Below are 20,556 nucleotides of genomic sequence, written 5' to 3'. Positions count from 1 at the left end.
ACTCTGCTGTCTCTGATTTTTTAAGAAATCTATATATTTAAATTTGCAGAGGTAAGAATTTTCTTGAAGAAGTAGGTGCTGGTAATTGGATTACTTTTCCTCATCAACATGATGACAAATAAATAGCTCACAGATTTGAAGTGCTTATTTTGTGTCAAGCATGCTGCTGAATGCTTTACATACATGTTTCATGTAATCCTTCCAACTACTTGATAGGGCAGGAATTTATAATTATTTGATTTTATAGACTAGTAATATGAGGCTCCAAGGGGTTAAGGATCTGGTCAAAGTCGCACAGCTAATTAATAATAATTAGTTGAAGACTGAATCCAGGTTTGTTTAAATTCAGAACCCATGTTCTTTTTTGTTTTTTTTTTAAAGAACCCATGTTCTTAAACACTATTACTGTTTTGCCTTCACCAAATCCATCTCTAGTTATGTATTCACGTATTTGCAAACATTTTTCTCCTGTCTTTGTGCTTCTCACACTTTAATGTGAATGTCAGTTACCTGGGAATCTTGTTAAAATGTAAATTATAATTCGGTAGTTTAGGGTGGGGCCTGAGATTCTGCATTTCCATCGTTTCCAGATGGTAGCCTTACTGCAGGTCTCTAAACCATATACTTTGAGTAGCTTATACCTGGAGATTTTCAATGCTAGTATTAAATGCCTGATTAAAGTGAATTTGCATAAGGCCAAATTGAATTAGACAAACTTTATTATTTGTTTCTTTTGTTTTTTAGAAATTAAACTGTAAAGAAATAATTGAAAATTTGGCAAAAATTCTTAAGAGACATCCAGGTATGAATATGAAGTTACAGCTTTAAAGCAACAAAATATTTTTTAGATTTATGAAAATTATTTAACCTAATGAAGTTTCTGTATTTGTTTGTTTTAAATCAGGTTTAAGAAACATTTTGCCTATAACTACTGCCAAAGTGCCTATAGTAAAATTTGAACATAGACGAAGTGGTTTAGAAGGTGATATCAGTTTATATAATACATTGGTAAGTTTCTCTTTCTGTATAGACCTAGGTATGTTTACACTTGTCATTTTAAAAGCTTATAGGTTAAAAAAAAAAGTTCACAGATCGCTGACTATACATTTATGTTTAAAAGTTTTAAATAGGAGCATTATAAGACAAAAATATTTTTAAGAATCATCTTGATAATTTCCTTCAGATTGAAGATTAGTTTTTGACTCATTTACAGGTATTTTAAGTTTTACAGTTATATATTATATTTGGAGTATATTATGTCTTTTTATCTGATAGATAAGTTTAATACATTTGAAATGTTTTCAGCTATGTAATTTTTTTCAGGCTCAACATAACACAAGAATGCTAGCTACTTATGCAGCTATTGATCCTAGAGTACAGTACTTGGGATATACTATGAAAGTGTTTGCAAAGGTATTTATGAACTAGTTAATGATCTCCTTTGTTATAGTACTCATGATAGTTAAAATGAAATATACTGGTGACAGACTTGTGAAAAATATCTTCTCAGTTTTGTTTATCTGAGCTTTTTAAAGGAAGCACTCAGTAGTAAATGATTTAAGTTTATACTTACTAGAGTAATGTCTTAGTTTTTTTTCCTGTATGTGCTTTATTCCCATGTGTAACACTTTAGTAGATTCTCAGTAGTAAAATTTCTCAATGCAGTAAAGATTTTCAGCCCCAGGTATGAGAATTGGCATATGATGCTACTTAAGAATCTCTGGGTTAAGACATCTGAGATTTCGGTTTACTCATAAATTTTTCTGTCCAAGAAAACAAAAAAATCCCAATGAACTCTTGTTTTTCTCCTATTATAACACTTATAATACTGAATTCTGTTTTCTTTTTTTAGCTAAGTGTGTAAACTCAATGAAGATGGAGGCCCGTGTCCCCAGTTTAGTGTACCTGCTTTATGGGAGCTGCTCAATAAATAGTTAATTTTTTTAATGTGTTGGCGGAAGGCTCCTAGTAGCCAAGTGATTGGTTGCATTTTCATTTTGCTAAATCCACTCTTCTACAACAGGGAGACAGTACTTGTTTAGATATTTCCTATACATGTCTTTGTCAACAGAGGTCATCTTAGAAAAGAGTGGCATTTAGTCACATCCTCAAATTATATTTGATATGGCTAGTTTTCTAGATTTACCTCACAGAATAACTTTAGCATAATGGTTCTGTACTTCAGTGGTGTTGTGGTTTTGAAACTTAAGTCTTTCATGTCAGAGAAATCATTCTTCCCCCTTTTATATATCAGCTAAAGTCTTAGGGGAAGCCTCTGAGGATTCTTTTAGGGTTTATTTTTAATTAAAAATTTTGTTTGGAATAGTCAACTTATTCATGTGGTTCAGAATTCAAAAGGTCTAAAGGGATTTTTGGTGGAAGATCCCCCTTTCACACCTGTCTCCTAGCCAACCAATGACTCAGCTGGTGTTAAAAGTTTGTTTGTATCCTCCCCAAAATACACCAGTATAAGCAAATACAAAAATTTCCTATCACCTTTTTATAACAGGTACAAATATACTAAGAAGAGTATTTTGTACTTTGCTTTTCTCACTGATCATAGATAGTGATGATCAGTAAGATACTAATAAGTGAGTATCTCTTGATACTAATTAGTATCTCACTGATTAGTATCAGTGATTATATCAGTGAGATACTAATAATAGATACTAATAAGTACTTCCTGTTAGTACACTAGAGCTTCCTTGTTCTTTTTTTTTTCCTTTCTTGTTCATTTTTAATGGCTACACCCTATTCAGTTGTATAAATAGTCTTCAGTTGTTTAGAACCTGTACTTTATTGAGGAGTCTTAAGTTGTTTCTGACTTTTTGCTGTTGAAGCAGGGTTATGCTTAAAAAAACTTGTTTAGTTATTTCACATATTTTTTGGTGTTTGGTGTGTTTGCAGGATAAATTCTCAGAATTGCTAGTTTAAGTGAGATATACTTTTGTAATTCTGATATTATCAAATTACTCATAGATTTTATGCTAATTTATATAGTCTTCTGTAATGTATGAGAGTGCCTGTTTACCCATCTTCATAATAGTTTGTTATTTAACTTTTGGATATTTGATAGTTTGATGGGTTAAAAAGATAGTATCTCAGAGTAGTCAGTACTTCTGCATAAATAAGATTCTGAAGTTATATTTTCAATCACTGTTTTGTTTCTTCAGCGATGTGACATTGGAGATGCTTCCAGGGGAAGTTTATCTTCATATGCTTATATCCTTATGGTGCTGTACTTTCTGCAGCAGAGAAAACCACCTGTTATCCCAGTTCTCCAAGAGGTAGGTGTTTAAGAAAACTATAAAAGAGTTTCTTGTGAAAACATTAATCTAAACACAGTAGATCTTGATCAGTTTATGAGGTCATGAAGGATTTTTCTAGCATGGACATCCTAAGTTTTCTTCTTCCCTTAATGAATCACATAATGAATCTTTTTGAAAAATTCATTATGGGAGAATATAGATTACCCAAAGTTTTAGATAAACAAAACAAGTAAGTATCTTTTATAGCTTGTTTGTACTTCATAGTCTTAGAATGCTGCAAATGATTATGAAAGTCTTATAGCCATCCATGAATTCATGCATTATAGTCTTTCAGATGCAAATATAAAGTTTCTTCTCTCCATAGTATTCTCCCTGCTCCTGCCTGACAAGGAACTTTGGTATATTCATGTGTATACTTTGGTTAACTTTGTGAATTTTGGTTGAGAGAAAACCCAAGGAAATTCTTCCTCATCTCTGTAAGGTCATGTTTATTTCATTAAGCATAAGAATGTACATCAGAAGAAACATTATACTCCTATTCATTCAAATTTGGTGACTCATGGATTCCCTTTTTGTAGCCAATTTATACTGTGTAAAATAGGTTTAAAGGGGTTCTTAATCATCCCATCTGTTCCTCCTCATTCTTGGCACAAAGTGTATTTGCAAGTATTAGGGAGAATCCAGTTCTAAGTTCTTAGAAAGATGATTATTTTGAGGTAAGAGAGACACATCAGAATTGTTTGACACATCATACATTCTGACTTTACACAAACCAGTGGTCACAGCAGAGAAGAAAATCACAAAATAAGCAAGCCATACGGTGGATGTTAGATGGCCTTAGTAAGTTTTAAAAAGTTCTAATGAATGCCATGTACTTATAGCAGCATTTATTTCCCATTTTAAATTAACAGTGGAGAAGAAACAAAAATTTCAAATATCCTTTCCTGGCAGAAAATTTTAAGTTGCTAAATCTGTGTTGAGTGATGTGGTTTTTAACAAGGTTGTATATAGTAGGATATTTAAAATTTAAAATGAATTAATGAGGCCTGGCAAGGCCAAGGTCATTCTCTGTATTAGTCTAACTTGTTAAGGCTTTAAATTTGGGTGTCTTAAACGCATTATTATACAGGAATATCATAGCAGCCATTTACTATGATTTGTTATGACTTTGACAGAAAACTATGATTAACTAAAGTAGCACACAAATTTTGTTTTCAGGGTGGTTTTTCTGTGGGTGATTATATTGTCCATGAATGAGGAGCCATTCAGGCAGTACTATATAATGCAAAGAGCGGGCATGATTTTAGAGCTAGAGCTTACGTGGTCTGATTCCTAATTCTGACATTGTGGCCTTCACTAAGATGCCTGCCACTAGTTTGAGTTTGATCATTAATAATGTAATAATAGTATTGTTTCACTAGTGATCTAAGGAACAGAGAAATCAAATGCCCTTGAATTATAGTAGGTGCTAAAGTAGGTGTTCATAAATGATGCTTGCTTTATCATCATCATTATTATTACTACTACTGTCATTAGCAGCTGTATTAATATTATTATTGGAAAAATGTAGGCAGGACTGCGGTAGCCAACTTCAAGAACTCTTCCATTATCTGCTTAACAGTGCTTGATGAAATGAGAGACAGTCCATGGAATGTTTTCCATCATAATGAGCTCTGATTGTGGGGGGCTTTGTGATACATATGAACTGATGATATATGGATTTTTGCTTCTGGCCTTTTTTGCTTGTCATATGGGACCCCATTGTCTTGCTCTGGCATCATTTAAGTATTGGTCATTGACATCGATCAACTTTTAAGGGTAAGGATATGTTTAATGAAGCTGTTGATCTTTGACTCCGTTTATAATTGAACCTAGACTTGAAGTGACTGGGTATAAGTAAGACTCTGCTAAGTGTATTTTTCATGGTTAATAATACAGAGTTCTTTAGGTCAAAAGGAGCTTTCCTAATAAGCAGAATGATTTTGCTGTATTCTAGAAAATCATAAGTAAAAATAAATTTTCATGTAAAAATTCTAAAAGAGGATTAAGCAGTGGTGATCACACTTGATACTATGAACTTCTATGTTTTCTTAGCTTATATTAGCTTAAAAATTACAACTGAATGGATGAATCTTGAGAGCAGTATGCTAAGTGATAAGTGAAGTAAACCAGTCACTAAAGACTAAATATTGTATGATTTCACTTATATAGGGTAGTCAGACTCATAGAAATGGAAAGTGGAATTGTGGTTTTTGGGGCCTAGGAGAGCGGGGAAAGGGGAATTATTGTTTAATAGTTCAGTTTCGTTTTTGCAAGATGAAAAGAATTCTGTGAATGGATGGTGATGATGGTGCTCAACAATATGAGTGTACTTAATGTCACTGAACTGAACACTTGTAAAATTTACCATCATAATCATTTTTGTTTTGTGTATTTTTCAACTAAAAAATTTAAGTATTGCAGTTTAAATATAGCAGCAGATACTAAAGTATTACAATTAAATATGAAAGTAAATATGGAAAACATTCAGGGCCACTCCTTGTACAAATATGATTGTTCATGAGGTTTTAGGGAGGACTGAGTAGAACTCAAAACTCGAGTAAAGCATGATTGGTGTGGAGAGATAGAAATGGAAAGAGAAATTGTGTGTGTGTGTATGTAAGAGAAAGGGGATTAGCAGTAATCCTTCTAAGGGCTGAAACAGTGGAAAGTTAGAAAGTGAAATATGAGAGCTCATTAAAAAAAATAGGCGAATCTTGGGGCGCCTGGGTGGCTCAGTGGGTTAAGCCGCTGCCTTCGGCTCAGGTCATGATCTCAGGGTCCTGGGATCGAGTCCCACATCGGGCTCTCTGCTCGGCAGGGAGCCTGCTTCCTTCTCTCTCTCTCTGCCTGCCTCTCAGTGTACTTGTAATTTCTCTCTGTCAAATAAATAAATAAAATCTTTAAAAAAAAAAAAATAGGCGAATCAGTGTTTAAATACCTTTCAAGGTCTACAGCGTCCCCTTCACTGTGTTACCAGCCAGCATAGTTAGGTTTGGATCATAGATTCTAGTCAAAATAAGAATTATATTAAAAAGAATTAAGGTCTAACAATGTAGCTTATATTATTCCCATGTAATACTTATAATAGCATCAATAAGGGTAAAATATTCTATAATGGTAAAATATTACACTTTGGGTTCTTTAATACCTTCATTTCTTTTTTCAGGGCAGATTTGTTGTAGGTATCAATATCTAATTGCACCCTCTCCCTTGTTTGTTTTATGAAGTGTCAGAATTTATGGTAGATAAGTGGTAACTGTATTTATGTTACACATAAATATAAAAGCAGCTGGGGCGTCTGGGTGGGTCAGTTAAGTGTCTAACTCTTGATTTGGGCTCAGATCATGATCTTAGGGTTGTGAGATAGAGCAGTGAGTTGGGTTCCATTGGGAGTCTGCTTGAGAGTCTCTTTGCCTCTGTCCTTCTGCCCCTCCTCCTCTGCGGGCGCTCACATGCTCACTCGCTCGCTTGCTCTCTTTAAAAAAAAAAAAGACAACTTCTTAGCTTAAGTTTCTGGAAACTTCACCTTTTTGTAAACGTGCTTCCAGAGCATGGCTGTATAAAGAACTTAAACTTGAGGGTGAAATTAGAGGGGCCAGACATGTTAATTTTGTAAATCACTGTGCCATCTAAAATGGAAGGGGTGATGTGGGCCACCTTATCTGATGGTTTGAAAGTATTTTCTGGTAAGCTCTAGGGGCTCATTAGAGTATGTGTGAGAAGTGAGATAAGGAAAAAATTGGGTATATTTTCTCCACTTAAGTTCTGTTAAAGTACCTTTGCTTTTATCTACTTTAAGTTTCCAGAAAGGTTCCATTTTAGGAAAAGATTCTACAGCTTAAAAGAAAAATGAAATTTGAAAACAACTGACCTAATTACTCTATAATCTGTCATTTTCATTGGGATAACAGTGAAGGGTTTAGGAGGGTGATGGTCTTTAGAATCACTACCAGGCAGGACAAAGACTAGAAATGAGGTCTGCTGACTGTGAACGTGTTGTAGCTTTTTACTTTTTAAAGAACTCATCTTAAAGAGATACTTTTCTTCTAGTAAAGGAGCATTATTCCCCCTCCCTTTCCTCACGACAGTGGATTATTATTCATAATCATGAAGATTTTATAGTTTTTATCAAGATGTCAGGAAAAGCTGTCTGATTTTCTCTTTAAAGAAATCAATACCCAGGGCCTTTCAGCATCATCTGATAGAGATAACTGATTAAAAAGTACTGGAGCCTTTCCCCAAAACAAGCAGTTCCATTGATTTCTTTTTGGTGTACAAATCAGTAGATATTATGTATTTCTATATCTATGATCCTTTTTTTTTTTTTTTAAAGATTTTTTCTTTATTTATCTGACAGAGATGACAAGTAGGCAGAGAGGCAGGCAGAGAGAGAGGAGGAAGCAGGCTACCTGCAGAGCAGAAAGCCCGATGTGGGGCTCGATCCCAGGACCCTGGGATCATGACCTGAGCCGAAGGCAGCGGCTTAACCCACTGAGCCACCCAGGTGCCCCTATATCTATGATCCTTTGATGAAAAGGTGGTCTTTGGGACACCTCAGTGGCTCAGTTGACTAAGCAACTGCCTTTGGCTCAGGTCATAATCATGGAGTCCTGGGATTGAGTCCCGCATCGGGCTACCTGCTCAGCCGAGAGTCTCCTTCTCCCTCTGTCCCTCTCCCCTCTCATGTTCTCTCTCTCTCACTCTTAATTCTCTCTCAAATAAATAAGTAAAGAAAATCTTAAAACACAATAAATAAAAATAAATGTGGCTTGCTTTTTTTTTTTCCATTTTACTTCATTAGTCTTGGGCTGGATGTGTTTTGACAGGCCAAATAGATATCATCAAATGTGTCATTTGGAGAGTCTCAAGCTCTTAGGGTATCCTTTCCTACCTTTGATTTTCCAGATACACATCACTTATTAATAACTTGGCATCAAATTATACCATCCTGACATGTTCCTTTTGGAAAGAAATATCTCAATATCTCTTATAGGTACATTCTAAAATGATATGAGGATATTTAGACATTTGGATTAGAGGACTTGAAATCTAATAATAAAATTATTTTTACAGATCTTTGATGGAAAACAGATTCCACAGAGAATGGTTGATGGATGGAATGCATTTTTCTTTGATAAAACAGAAGAACTGGTAATTTTTTCATAGTCTTTATGTTATAGAATGCTCACTGATATGTATTAGGATTTGCGTAATTTAATAATTTCACTTATATTTGGAATCCATATTTTGCATGGGTATAGATATCTCTCTCCCTCTGTTTTCTTACCTGTAGAAAAAGCGTTTACCTTCACTTGGAAAGAACACAGAAACATTAGGAGAGCTTTGGTTGGGACTGCTTCGCTTCTATACTGAAGAGTTTGATTTCAAGGAATATGTAATTAGCATTCGGCAGAAAAAGCTGTTGACAACTTTTGAGAAGCAGTGGACATCCAAATGCATTGCAATTGAAGGTAATCATTTAGCTGACATTAACTGAAAAACAAAACGAAACAGAAAGCCGGAGTTTCATTTGGCAAGGAGATAGAAGGGAAAACTGAAAACACATTAGAATTTGGAAGATTCTTCCTCTTGATTTTTATGTTTCTGTCCTTTTATTATTCCCCCTATCCTAATTTCTGTCTTTTTAAAATCTACAACTTTAGAAGAATAATTTGGTGACTTGAATGGTCTGAGTTATAAAGTATTACTCTCTTGGTATGGCTCGTATGGATATTTTATGTTACAGCAAACAGAATTCTTAATTAAAAAATAAACATTTCTTTTCTAGATCCTTTTGACTTGAATCATAACCTTGGTGCTGGAGTTTCTAGAAAAAGTAAGTTTTAAGTTTAGAAATCCCCTGTTTTTAAAGCTTTTACACATTAAGGTCTGCATCTTTATTCTTTCTTCTTTTTTCAATAGTGACCAATTTTATCATGAAGGCATTTATCAATGGAAGGAAGCTTTTTGGTACCCCCTTTTATCCACTCATTGGCAGAGAAGCTGTAAGTTTACATAATTTGGATTCTGAATCTTTTTTCTTAAAGAACTGCCTTTTTGGTGGTACAGTAAGCTTTATCCTATTTCCAAGTTGGTGTTAGAAATAGGGGAAAGAGATGATTATACACTCCTGTATTTTTTTTTATTGTATTTATCATAGTTCATAATGAGTTATCTATTTGCTAAATTTTGTATATCTATTTGTTTAATTCTTTCTTCTGCCATTAGATTACAGATCCCTGAGGACAATGGTCTATTATGTCTCTTCACCATCTTATCTCCAGTACCTATTAAAATGGTACATTGAGGGTTGCCTGGGTGGCTCAGTGGGTTAAAGCCTCTGCCTTCAGCCCAGGTCATGATCCCAGGGTCCTGGGATCGAGCCCCGCATTGGGCTCTCTGTTTGGTGGGGAGCCTTCTTCCCTTCCTCTCTCTCTGCCTGTCTCTCTGCCTACTTGTGATCTCTGTCTGTCAAATAAATAAATAAAATCTTAAAAAAAAAAAAAAAAGGTACATTGAATGTACTAAATAAGCATTTGTTGAATGAATGAAAGCAGATAGTCAAGAGTCAGTATCCTTAAATTTTGAATTTGAGGTGCTGCCCACTGCCCTTCTTCCATCTCTGGAAATTTTTATGAAAATATAAACAGAGAGGACAACACCAAAGAAATACTTTCTTACTTGCTAAGACTTCTGCTCTAATTTTGGTGTAGCCCTGGTAACTGAATTTGATGGCATGGAACTGAGAGGATTCTTTTTGCCTGAACTGGGTGGCATAATATTTCCTATTGCTCTTGGTCTCACTCTGTTTTTTGCTTGCTTTCTAGTGGGAGGAGGTCTAAGTTTTATAGAGAAAGAAACTTCAAAGAGAAGCAATCTCAAGAGAGAAACTGTGTCTCTACTATTGCATAACAAATATCCTTGATTTTGTTCAGTACAGTTTATGCACTCTTTCTTTGGGATGTAGGGTAAGAAAAGCAGAAATATCTATAGCTTTTTCCCCTTGCAGCACTGATTCTTGACATTTTTTTATTGCCCTGCCTCTTGGGAGGGGGTGGTAATAACTATAATGGAGAGAAAGAAAATAATAGTAAAATTTGAAATGAGAAGTTGTGTAAGAATAAAATGTCAAACAAAATGAAAATCCAACAATGATTTTACTAACTAATTAAAAAAACAATAAATGAAGAGAGTACAGTCAAATCAAAACAAATTTGATGATGCACTGATAAAGCATTTTACCTGAAAATTGTGGTAATACCAGCTATTAGTGTGTATATATGCATATGTTCTATAGGAACCTAGCAGTTTCGTGTTGTGAGAATTTTTAGTAGACTATTAGAATTCTTAGTAAACTGAAAATGTGTTAATTTTAGTCTATGAATATAAAATTTTAGTAACTTCTTTAAAAAAATTATTTATTTATTTATTTATTTGACAGTGAGAGAGGGAACACAAGGTGGTGGGGAGTGGGAGAAGGAGAAGCAGGTTCCCTGCTGAGCAGGGAGCCTCATTTGGGGCTTGATCCCAGGAGTCTGGGATCATGACCTGAGCTGAAGGCAGAGGCTTTTTTAAAGACTTTATTTATTTATTTGACAGAAAGAGAGATCACAAGTAAGCAAAGAGGCAGGCAGGATGGGGGGCGGGGGTGGGGTGGGAAAGCAGGCTCCCTGCTGAGCAGAGAACTCCATGAATTCAGGGCTAGATCCCAGGACCCCCGATCATGATGTGAGCCCATGAGCCGAAGGCAGAGGCTTAACCATCTGAGCCACCCAGGCGCCACTGAAGGCAGAGGCTTTTAACGACTGAGCCACCCAGGCAATCCAGAATTTTAGTAAATCTTAATAACTCAGTATAAGTAGTCCGAGTAGATGTCAGTCTTTGGTCTTGAGTATCATTTGGTGTAAGAGCCAAACATCAGTTTGAGGCCTATCTGAAGGGGCCTGTGAGTCTGCTAACCATTTTTTGGACACACTTTTTTTTCTGTTTTAAAAGTCAAATAGTATTCTGTGGCTTGTTTATATACTAGGTATATACTGTTATATACTGTTCTCCTTTGATGGACATTTAGATTGTTTTTATTGTATCAGTGTTATAATTGATATTGTAGAAAATATCCTTTCAAGTCTTCATGCTTTTATTTTCCATAGTAAAATATATTCTTTCAACACATATTTATTGAATTCCTACTTGGTTTTGTTTTGTTTTGTTTTAGATTTTATTCATTTATTTGTTAGAGAGTGAGCGAGCACAAGCAGGGGGAGTGGTAGGCAGAGGGAGATGCAGACCCCTCACTGAGCAGAGAGGCCAATATGGGGCTCAATCCCAGGACTCTGGGGTCATGACCTGAGCCGAACACAGACACTTAACTGAGCCACCCATTCCTTTTAATGGTTGAGCAGTATTCCATTAAATGGAATATATCATATTTTATTTATCCATTCATCATCTTTGTTGGACATTTGAGCTGTTCTTCTTTTTCATTCTTATGAGTAATGCTGCTGTGAATATTTCTGCACAAATTTTTGTGTGGATGTTAGTTTTCATTTCTTTTGGGTACATACTTAACAGTAGAATTGTTGGTTCATTTTGACAAATTTATGTTTAACTCTCTGAGGTTCTGCCGAACATTTTTTACAGCATCTGTATTATTTTACATTCCCACCAGCAATATGTGTGGTTTCCATTTCCATCTACATCCTTTTCTCCTTTTTATGATAGCCATCCTAGTAGGTGTGTCTCTTACACTTTTATCTTTGACTTTAGATTTGAAGAGTGCTAAGTGGGTATGTTCTCTTGCCTTACAGAGATGTGGATACTGTTAGGACAAACTAGTCTTTGTGATAGTGCAAAACAAAACTGAGCTAAAGCTTAGAAGAGGGGCGCCTGGGTGGCTCAGTGGGTTAGGCCGCTGCCTTCGGCTCGGGTCGTGATCTCAGGGTCCTGGGATCTAGTCCCGCATCAGGCTCTCTGCTCAGCAGGGAGCCTGCTTCCTTCTGTCTCTCTCTCTGCCTGCCTCTCAGTGTACTTGTAATTTCTCTCTGTCAAATAAATAAATAAAATCTTTAAAAAAAAAATAAAGCTTAGAAGAATACTCCAGGTGGTAGGGTAAAGGAAAAATAATCTTGGTACTTTTAAAACTTGGGAAAATGATTTACTGTGTATTGGTTCTCTATCTACTCATTAGTTGAACCTGCTTTATGTTATTAATGTTATATGTTCTTGAAATGTTATATACAAATCCAATCATATTTTAAATAAACCAGAAGATTCCTTTATTGGTAGAGAAGTCTTTTGTAAAGAGAATAGTTCTTTTCTAGAAATAGCCTGGTAAGGCAGAAAGCATGAGATTTGTAGTCAGACCAACTTAGTGTTAAATCCTGCTTACCTATCAGGTAATGGGCAGATTTTACTATGGGCAAATGACTCACTTTCTGAGCCTCTGTTTTGCTCATCTATAAATGAGGATGAAAATAATAACTGTTGAGTTTATTATGCAAAGATGCCACAGATAAATGAAGAAATAATGTGGCTGTAACATGGTTAGCACTGTTAGCAATTGTGATATTGATGATGTTTTTTTTTTTCTTTATTAGAGAGAGAGAGAAAGAGTAGGGGGAAGAATGGAGGGAGAGGGAGAGAGAAAAGGAGAGAAGCAGACTGCCTGCCAAGCACAGAGCCCAGCTGGAGTCTGGATCCCATGACTCTTGAGAGCGTGATCTGAGCTGAATGTTCAACCATTTGAGCTACCCGGGGCGCCAGTGATGATAATTTTTTTTTTTTTTTTTTTTTTTAAGATTTTAAAAATTTGGGGCACCTGGATGGCTCAGTGGGTTGAGTCTCTGTCTTCGGCTCAGGTCATGATCCCAGGGTCCTGGGATTGAGCCCCTCTCTGCTGAGCAGAGAGTCTGCTTCGCCTTCTCTCTCTGCCTGCTGCCCTGCCTACTTGTGATCTCTCTCTCTCTCTCTGTCAAATAAATAAATAAAGTCTTAAAAATTTTTTTTAAAAAATTTATGAGAAAGAGAGTGTGCACACACAAGCAAGGGGGAGCAGCAAAGGGAGAGAAGCAGGGTATCCGTCAGCAGGGAGCCTGATTCAGCAGGGAGCTGGATTGGGGGCTCGATCCGGGACCCTGAGATCATGACCTGAGCCAAAGGCAGAGGCTTAACTGACTGAGCCACCTGGGCACACCGGTAAGATTAATCTTCTTTTCTTCTTTTTTTTTTTTTTAAAGGTTTTATTTATTTATTTGACAGAAATCACGAGTAGGCAGAGAGGCAGGCAGAGAGAGAGGGTGGGGAACAGGTTCTCTGCTCAGCAGAGAGCCTGATGTGGGGCTTGATCCCAGGATCCTGAGATCGTGGCTTGAGCCGAAGGCAGAGGCTTTAACCCACTGAGCCACCCAGGCGCCCTTATTCTTATTTTCATATTATGGTTTTAGTTACATTGAAAAGTTTTTTGATATTTCCTTTTTTTTTTTTTTAAAGATTTTATTTATTTATTTGAGAGAGAGAGCCTGAGTAGGGCAGAAGGGGAGTGGGACAGTCAGACTCCCTGATGAGTAGGGAGCCCTCTGCAGGGCTGGATCCTAGGACTCTGGGATCATGACCTGAGCCAAAGGTAGATGCTTAACCAACTGAGCCACCGGGCTCCCCATTTATTTCCTTTTTCTTTTTTTTTAATTTTATTTATTTATTTAAAGATTTTTTTTTTTTATTATTATTTATTTATCAGGGGGTGGTGGAGAGCGAGCACAGGCAGACAGAAAGGCAGGCAGAGGCAGAGGGAGAAGCAGGCTCCCTGCCGAGCAAGGAGCCCGATGTGGGACTCGATCCCAGGACGCTGGGATCATGACCTGAGCCGAAGGGAGCTGCTTAACCAACTGAGCCACCCAGGCGTCCCTTATTTCCTTTTTCTTAAAGTCACTCTTATATCTTGGTCTTCTTTCCATTTGGATTCCACAATTCCTAATGTTTTGGGTTTGTTTTTTTTTTTTTTTCTAGTAAAGTTTTATTTTCTCCCTAGGAGTACTTCTTTGATTCCCGAGTATTAACAGATGGAGAACTGGCTCCCAACGATCGATGTTGTCGTGTGTGTGGAAAAATAGGCCACTACATGAAAGACTGCCCTAAAAGGAGAAGGTTGGCAAATGATTATGTATCAACATTACAGGGAAAATAAATGTGAGGCCAATAGTAGCTATAACTGTGTTCATATATGTTTAAGTAAAAAGGTTCAGGGCTTTAAATTGGACATTAGGTAAAATGTATATTGGAGTGGAATTTTTTTAATAGAGTGAGATTTATTTGTGACAGTGCTATCTCATTCATTTTTTCACTTCATTCAGGTTTTTTGTTTTGTTTTGTTTTAATTGAAGAAGCATTTATTGACACCTGCTCTATTGGGAACTGTGCCAGGAGCCCAGACAAAAAATGATCAAGTCATGGGGTTCTTCCTGAGTACCTCACAGTCCTACAAATCAGTAATTAAAATATAATTAACTGAATCTTTGAGACACTTACTGTGAGATATACCTATATAATATATACCTTGAAGAATAGACATCCTTCACACCCCTGAAAATATATTTATGAAATAGACTTTCCTGTGTTTTATATACTCTTTTCAATAAGCCAGGAAAAATCGTTTCTTTAGTTATTAAGTCTTTCCAAATATAAAGAGCTTAGAACTTTACGAACAGAATGAATTCCTGGGTTCCGTCAGTGCTATATACTGACTTAAATTTAGAGAAGACACTTTCTCTAGCATCAGCTGCTCCCTCTATAAAATGGAGATAATAAATACCAACTTCTAAGGATAATTATAAGATTAAAATTCAGTATTAAAATTTTTTTTCTAATTTGATATTGTATTATAAAACTCCTACCCAGTTTCTGCCATAGGAGTAGGTGGGCTCTAAATGTGAGTTCCCTTGCCTTAAAAAAGGTGCATGAAACAATCAGTATGTTAATCCCTTTATTGTGAGACTTTTGTGTAGTTTAGTTTGTTCTGTGATTCATTCAGTTTACAAGTCCCTAGCCCCGCATTATTGGTATCAGCAGTTTACTGTTTAGACTAAAGAAGAAAGACAGTGAAGAAGAGAAGGATGGGAATGAAGAGGAGAAAGATTCCCGAGACCTTGTTGACCCCCGAGACCTCCACGACACTCGAGAGTTTAGAGACCCCAGAGACCTCAGATGCTTTATATGTGGAGATGCAGGACATGTACGAAGGGAGTGTCCAGAGGTCAAGCTGGCCCGTCAGAGGAATAGCAGTGTGGCAGGTAAATAGAAAAGGCTAAAAGTAGTTTTTGGTAGAAATAAGGTCATTTGTGTTGATGTCATTCTAAGGACTCTTGATTCCTCTCTTTTCCAAAGTTAGTAGTATGATTTTGGACCTTATAATTTCTTAAAGAGAGAAAATTTAGACAGTCCTTTATTTTGAATAGTACTCAGATGTGTTCACTATTAAGGTCTTAACAGTTTGTTGTATTCAGTAAACTCCCTTTAAGTATTCTTTGGATTTGAGTTACCTTCTTTATCAAAAGATAAGAGAAATTAATTTTTTTTTCTGGGAACACATACAAGAGAAATTATATCTCTTCCCTTTGCTCTTATGCGAGAGGGAGATTTGTTTCTGTTATAATTCATAAGTAATTTTAAGAATTTGAAACCCAAATAAGAGTTTAGTGAAAGAAAAAAATAGAGTATTTTAGAAGTGATGATTTCTAGTTATTGAGATTCTTGTTGCAGAAGATATTTTCTTAAACATATCATCTCATTTAGAAAAGGAGTATTTGTCTTTTTGTTCTTGTTTCTACCACCAGTATATATTTTTAAGCGATTTACAAGATTGAGAAACTTAAAAAAAATTAGTTGTTACAAGTCCTACCTAATAATACTATAAAGGTCCAAGTTTATAAAATCTCAGAGGGATTTGAGATTCTTTAACAGAGGAAGGGAGTTATTGATTGTCATTTCTCTGTTGTTTTCTTTATCTGTTGATTTTCTTTCTGATGTCTTCTCTTAGCAGCCCAGCTGGTCCGCAACCTTGTAAATGCCCAACAGGTGGCTGGTTCAGCCCAGCAACAGGGTGATCAGTCCATAAGGACTAGACAGTCCTCAGAATGTGTGAGTACTCTGCCTGCAGAGGGATTAGTTTTGGTGGGAAGATAGTACAATCTTTGATAGGTTACTGGGTTGATCTTTTAGACTGGCAAATAGTCATCCAGATAACAGTGCTTTTGTATTGGTGTTTCTGCTAGGCACATGAGATGGAATGTGAGCATGACCTTTGGAGTAATGCTGATCTCGGCTTATATCTTTGGGCAAGCTGCTTAACTTTATTGAGCCTGCCTAAGAGAACAGCTACCTAATATATTTGTTCATTAGTTAAAATAAGGTAATTGAGTTTCAGGCCTTGCCTAGTAGCAGAATATCAGCAACATTTATAAAAATAAACCCCAAAATGGAGATGTGTTAGGGGTTTAATATGTTAGGGGAATACATACATGGCATTGGACTTGCTTGAAGTCTTTATGTGTCTTCTCATAGCTGATATGAATACCTAATAAAATATATCTTGTGAAAGAACAGTATTAAATTGGAGTTCACAAGTTTCATATTAACTTTGCTGAGTTGCTCTTAACTGTTGTGTAAATCTGTATTCACCTTGCACTTATTAAATTAATTCAGTATTAATTGGATGCTTCCTTACTTTATTTTTTTAATTTAATTTTATTTTTTCAGTGTTCCAAGATTCATTGTTTATACACCACACCCAGTGTTCCATGCAATACATGCCCTCCTTAATACCCACCACCGGGCTCACCTAACCTCCCACCCCACCCCCCTCCAAAACCCTCTGTTTCTCAGAGTCCTCATGGTCTGTCTCCCCCTCCTATTTCCCCCAATTCACTTTTCCTTACTTTAAACCTGGTACTATGCTTGGTGCTTCACACTTAATCCTTTGCGTGGCATGTGAAGTGGTAGGTATTAGTATGATCAAATTTTACAAATTGGGAAGCTGAGAAAAAGAGAAATTAAAAGATTCAAACTCAGGTCTAGGTAGCCTCAACATTGTTAAGAATTAAACATGCTTAATCTGGTATGATCTCTTTTAGAAAAAATTCTCAAAGGATTTGTAGATCAGTATAGGAGAATCTTAGAACAACATTTAGAAGTCCACTAACCCTATCTGTAATATTTGAATATATACTATGGCCCTGACATTTTCATAAATGTTATATAACAACAATAATACCAGCTAACATGGTTGACTGCTGTGTGCCATATATATAATTTCTCCTGTTTCTTGTAATAAAATATTGAAAAAGTACAGAAAGTAATGAACACCCATGTAGTACCACCAGGCTTTAACAATTCTTAATATTTATTATATTAAAAAATCACCCATGGTTAGTAATCCCTGTGCATTCCTGTTGGATGCTGTTTCCATCTTAAAACCTTCCTACTATCCCTTCCTAGCTACTAAAATGTATCTACTGTCCTGAATTTGGTGTTTATATTTTCCACAAGTACTGCTTAACCTACACAGAGATGTATGAGATAGATTCTGTTTATTATTTATACATTACAGGTGAAAAAACAGAGATTTAAGTTTCTTGCCTGAGGTCAGCACATACTTGGAACTAGAACTTGAACCCTCAGGCCCTGTCTTCAAAACCTGTGTTCTAACCACTTTCCTCTGCTGCTTCTAACTTTTACCCTCTGCTTTAGCACTCACTTTCCTCTTACTTGAGATGTGGGTCAGAGTCTGTCTAATGGACATTGTTCTGATATCTCACAAAGCACTTTAACTTCAACATATGTAGAATGTAACATACTTCTCTCTAAATTCCTAGACTTGCCACTTCTTGGCTCCTGTGTTCTCCATCTCACTGAATGATCCTGCTTCCTAGTTTTCTTTCCCTCAAACCCCACATCAGTCAGTCATCAACTCCTGTTATTTCTACCTATAAAAAGTAGCTCACAGCTATTTGCTTTCCTGTTCCTATATTATATTTACCTAGCCTAGGTTACCATCATCTTAGGGCCAGCCTTTTAATCACTCTTATTGGTCTCCCCCATCCCACCCCAAGTGTTCTCTATTTCATTCCCATTAAGCCAGAATAATTTTTCTAAAATACAGATTGATCATGTTCCTGACTGGTTTGAAACCCTTCAGTGGTTTCCCTGTGCACTCAGGATAAAGTCTTAACTACAAGGCCTATTGGACCCTTCATTGTCTTGTACCTCTTTAGTTCTTCAACCTCAAATCTGCCATTCCCCTGCCCTTATACTTCAGTAATAATAAACTTCTTTCAGGATCTGATTACTTAAACAAGTCAGGTGTTCATGAACCTATTTTCCTTCAGTCATGTTGTTCCCTCTGCATGAAACACTCCTCCCATTCCCCTATCCCTGCCCTCTTTTGTTAGACTGATTGCTATTTACCCTTGTGTCTCAACTTAAAGGTCACTTCTCTGGGAAGTTTTCCTTGATTTCCACTTTCATTCTTCTTATTTTTTTCTCCTCTGGAAGTATGTTTAGATATTCCTGCTCTGGGATTTCCTTATACAATATACATCATGCATTCTTTATCATAGTAATCATTGTATTTCATTGTAATTGCTCATGTAATCTCTTCATCTGCTCTTTCTCCTTTCCCCCATAAAACTTTAAATTCCATGAGGGCATACATGCTAGTATTGTATTTTTAATACCTAGAACAATGCCCAGACATAACTGACACTCAGTAACTTGTTGAGGGACTGAATCAAAGTGCCTGTGAGATACTTAGATACAAGTTTCTAGTTACAGTTGGAATGTGAGTTCTGCATGATGGAAATGATGTCTGGGCTCTTTCTTCTTTGGGCAGTAAAAAGGTTTATGGGGTAATATATACGTCAGAGAGGGTTTGAGGATTTTGGAGAAAATTCTATTTTCATGTAAAATGAGGCTCTTATTCACATAATAGAGTTGTATTTATAATATTCTAATAAAATAACTAATTTTGTGTTTAGATAATCTCTGCTTTTATAACACTAACATGTTTTTAAATTAATTTTAAAATGTTATCTTTTTCTCTTTGCAGTCTGATTCACCATCTTATTCTCCTCAGCCCCAGCCGTTTCCACAGAATTCTTCCCAATCAGCTGCCATTACTCAGTCTCCATCCCAGCCAGGATCCCAACCCAAGCTTGGCCCACCTCAGCAGGGAGCCCAGCCCCCCCATCAGGTCCAGATGCCTATGTATAACTTTCCCCAGTCACCACCAGCTCAGTATTCTCCCATGCACAATATGGGATTGTTGCCAATGCACCCTCTCCAGATCCCTGCCCCATCCTGGCCTATCCATGGTCCAGTGATCCATTCTGCACCAGGCAGTGCCCCCAGCAATATTGGCCTGAACGATCCCAGCATCATCTTTGCACAGCCTGCTGCCAGACCTGTGGCGATCCCTAACTCCTCTCATGATGGACACTGGCCTCGTACTGTGGCTCCAAATTCCCTGGTGAACAATGGTACAGTGGGGAATTCGGGTAACCCTTCCTTTTCTTCTTTTGCATCTGTCTGTAGAAAGGTTGGGTGATTGGTATGATTGGTTGCACTTGGCGAAATAAATGTGAGGAAAAGAATGGCAAGCAATATTTATGAGGGGCAGTATAGGATTAGATAAAGGGTATGGACTGTGGATTCACACTGTCTAGATTTGAATCCTAGCCCTGCCATTTATTATGTGGCATTAGGCAGTTGCTCAGTCTCTTTGTGCATTGGTTTCATCGTTAAAATAAGGATATTAATAACATTTAATGCATAGGGATATTGTGAATATTAAATGAGGTAATATACATAAATGTTACTTATTTTAAATTTCACTACAGTACAGTTTGATTTGGGTATTATTAAAGCTAATTTTATGGTTGAGGATAATGCAGGGTTAAGTAACAACTATCAGGCTTTAATAATTAATCATAGCAGATCCAAGATTTAAACCAATTTCTTTCTTCAAAACCCGTGCTCTTTGCCTTAGCCTCTTTACTATCTTCCAGTAAGGACAATTCTTTAAAATGATATTAGTAGCACTTTGTAACATTAAAAAGTACTAGTTTTTTCCTGATTTATAGAAATACATTTTCATTATTGAACATTTGAATAATAAAAAATAATCTATATTCTCAATTCCTAGACATAATTGCCAAGTAATATTTAGGTGTCATATGATCCAGTCATTTAAAAAAAT

General features: G+C 36.3%; 1 protein-coding gene across 10 annotated transcripts in view; it reads left to right on the top strand.

The window, feature by feature from the left end:
- TUT4 (terminal uridylyl transferase 4) overlaps positions 1–20,556 on the top strand; it is a 134,449-nt gene that overhangs the window by 101,726 nt on the left and 12,167 nt on the right. For 3 of the 10 annotated variants that reach the window (XM_059374741.1, XM_059374742.1, XM_059374747.1), the window contains 12 exons: positions 745–802; positions 905–1,008; positions 1,324–1,413; positions 3,174–3,287; positions 8,385–8,462; positions 8,605–8,782; positions 9,100–9,147; positions 9,234–9,316; positions 14,338–14,453; positions 15,372–15,595; positions 16,342–16,442; positions 19,408–19,855. In XM_059374741.1, coding sequence (XP_059230724.1) covers positions 745–802; positions 905–1,008; positions 1,324–1,413; positions 3,174–3,287; positions 8,385–8,462; positions 8,605–8,782; positions 9,100–9,147; positions 9,234–9,316; positions 14,338–14,453; positions 15,372–15,595; positions 16,342–16,442; positions 19,408–19,855 — 1,642 coding nt within the window. Of the gene's footprint in view, positions 1–744; positions 803–904; positions 1,009–1,323; positions 1,414–3,173; positions 3,288–8,384; positions 8,463–8,604; positions 8,783–9,099; positions 9,148–9,233; positions 9,317–14,337; positions 14,496–15,371; positions 15,596–16,341; positions 16,443–19,407; positions 19,856–20,556 lie in introns of those variants that run through there. The other 7 variants (XM_059374743.1, XM_059374748.1, XM_059374745.1 and 4 more) reach the window with 5 other exon arrangements.

Source organism: Mustela nigripes, chromosome 14, assembly GCF_022355385.1.
Source record: "Mustela nigripes isolate SB6536 chromosome 14, MUSNIG.SB6536, whole genome shotgun sequence".
Taxonomy (NCBI): domain Eukaryota; kingdom Metazoa; phylum Chordata; class Mammalia; order Carnivora; family Mustelidae; genus Mustela; species Mustela nigripes.
The sequence above is the reverse complement of the archived record's forward strand: the minus strand, read 5'-3'. Positions and strand labels throughout refer to the sequence as shown.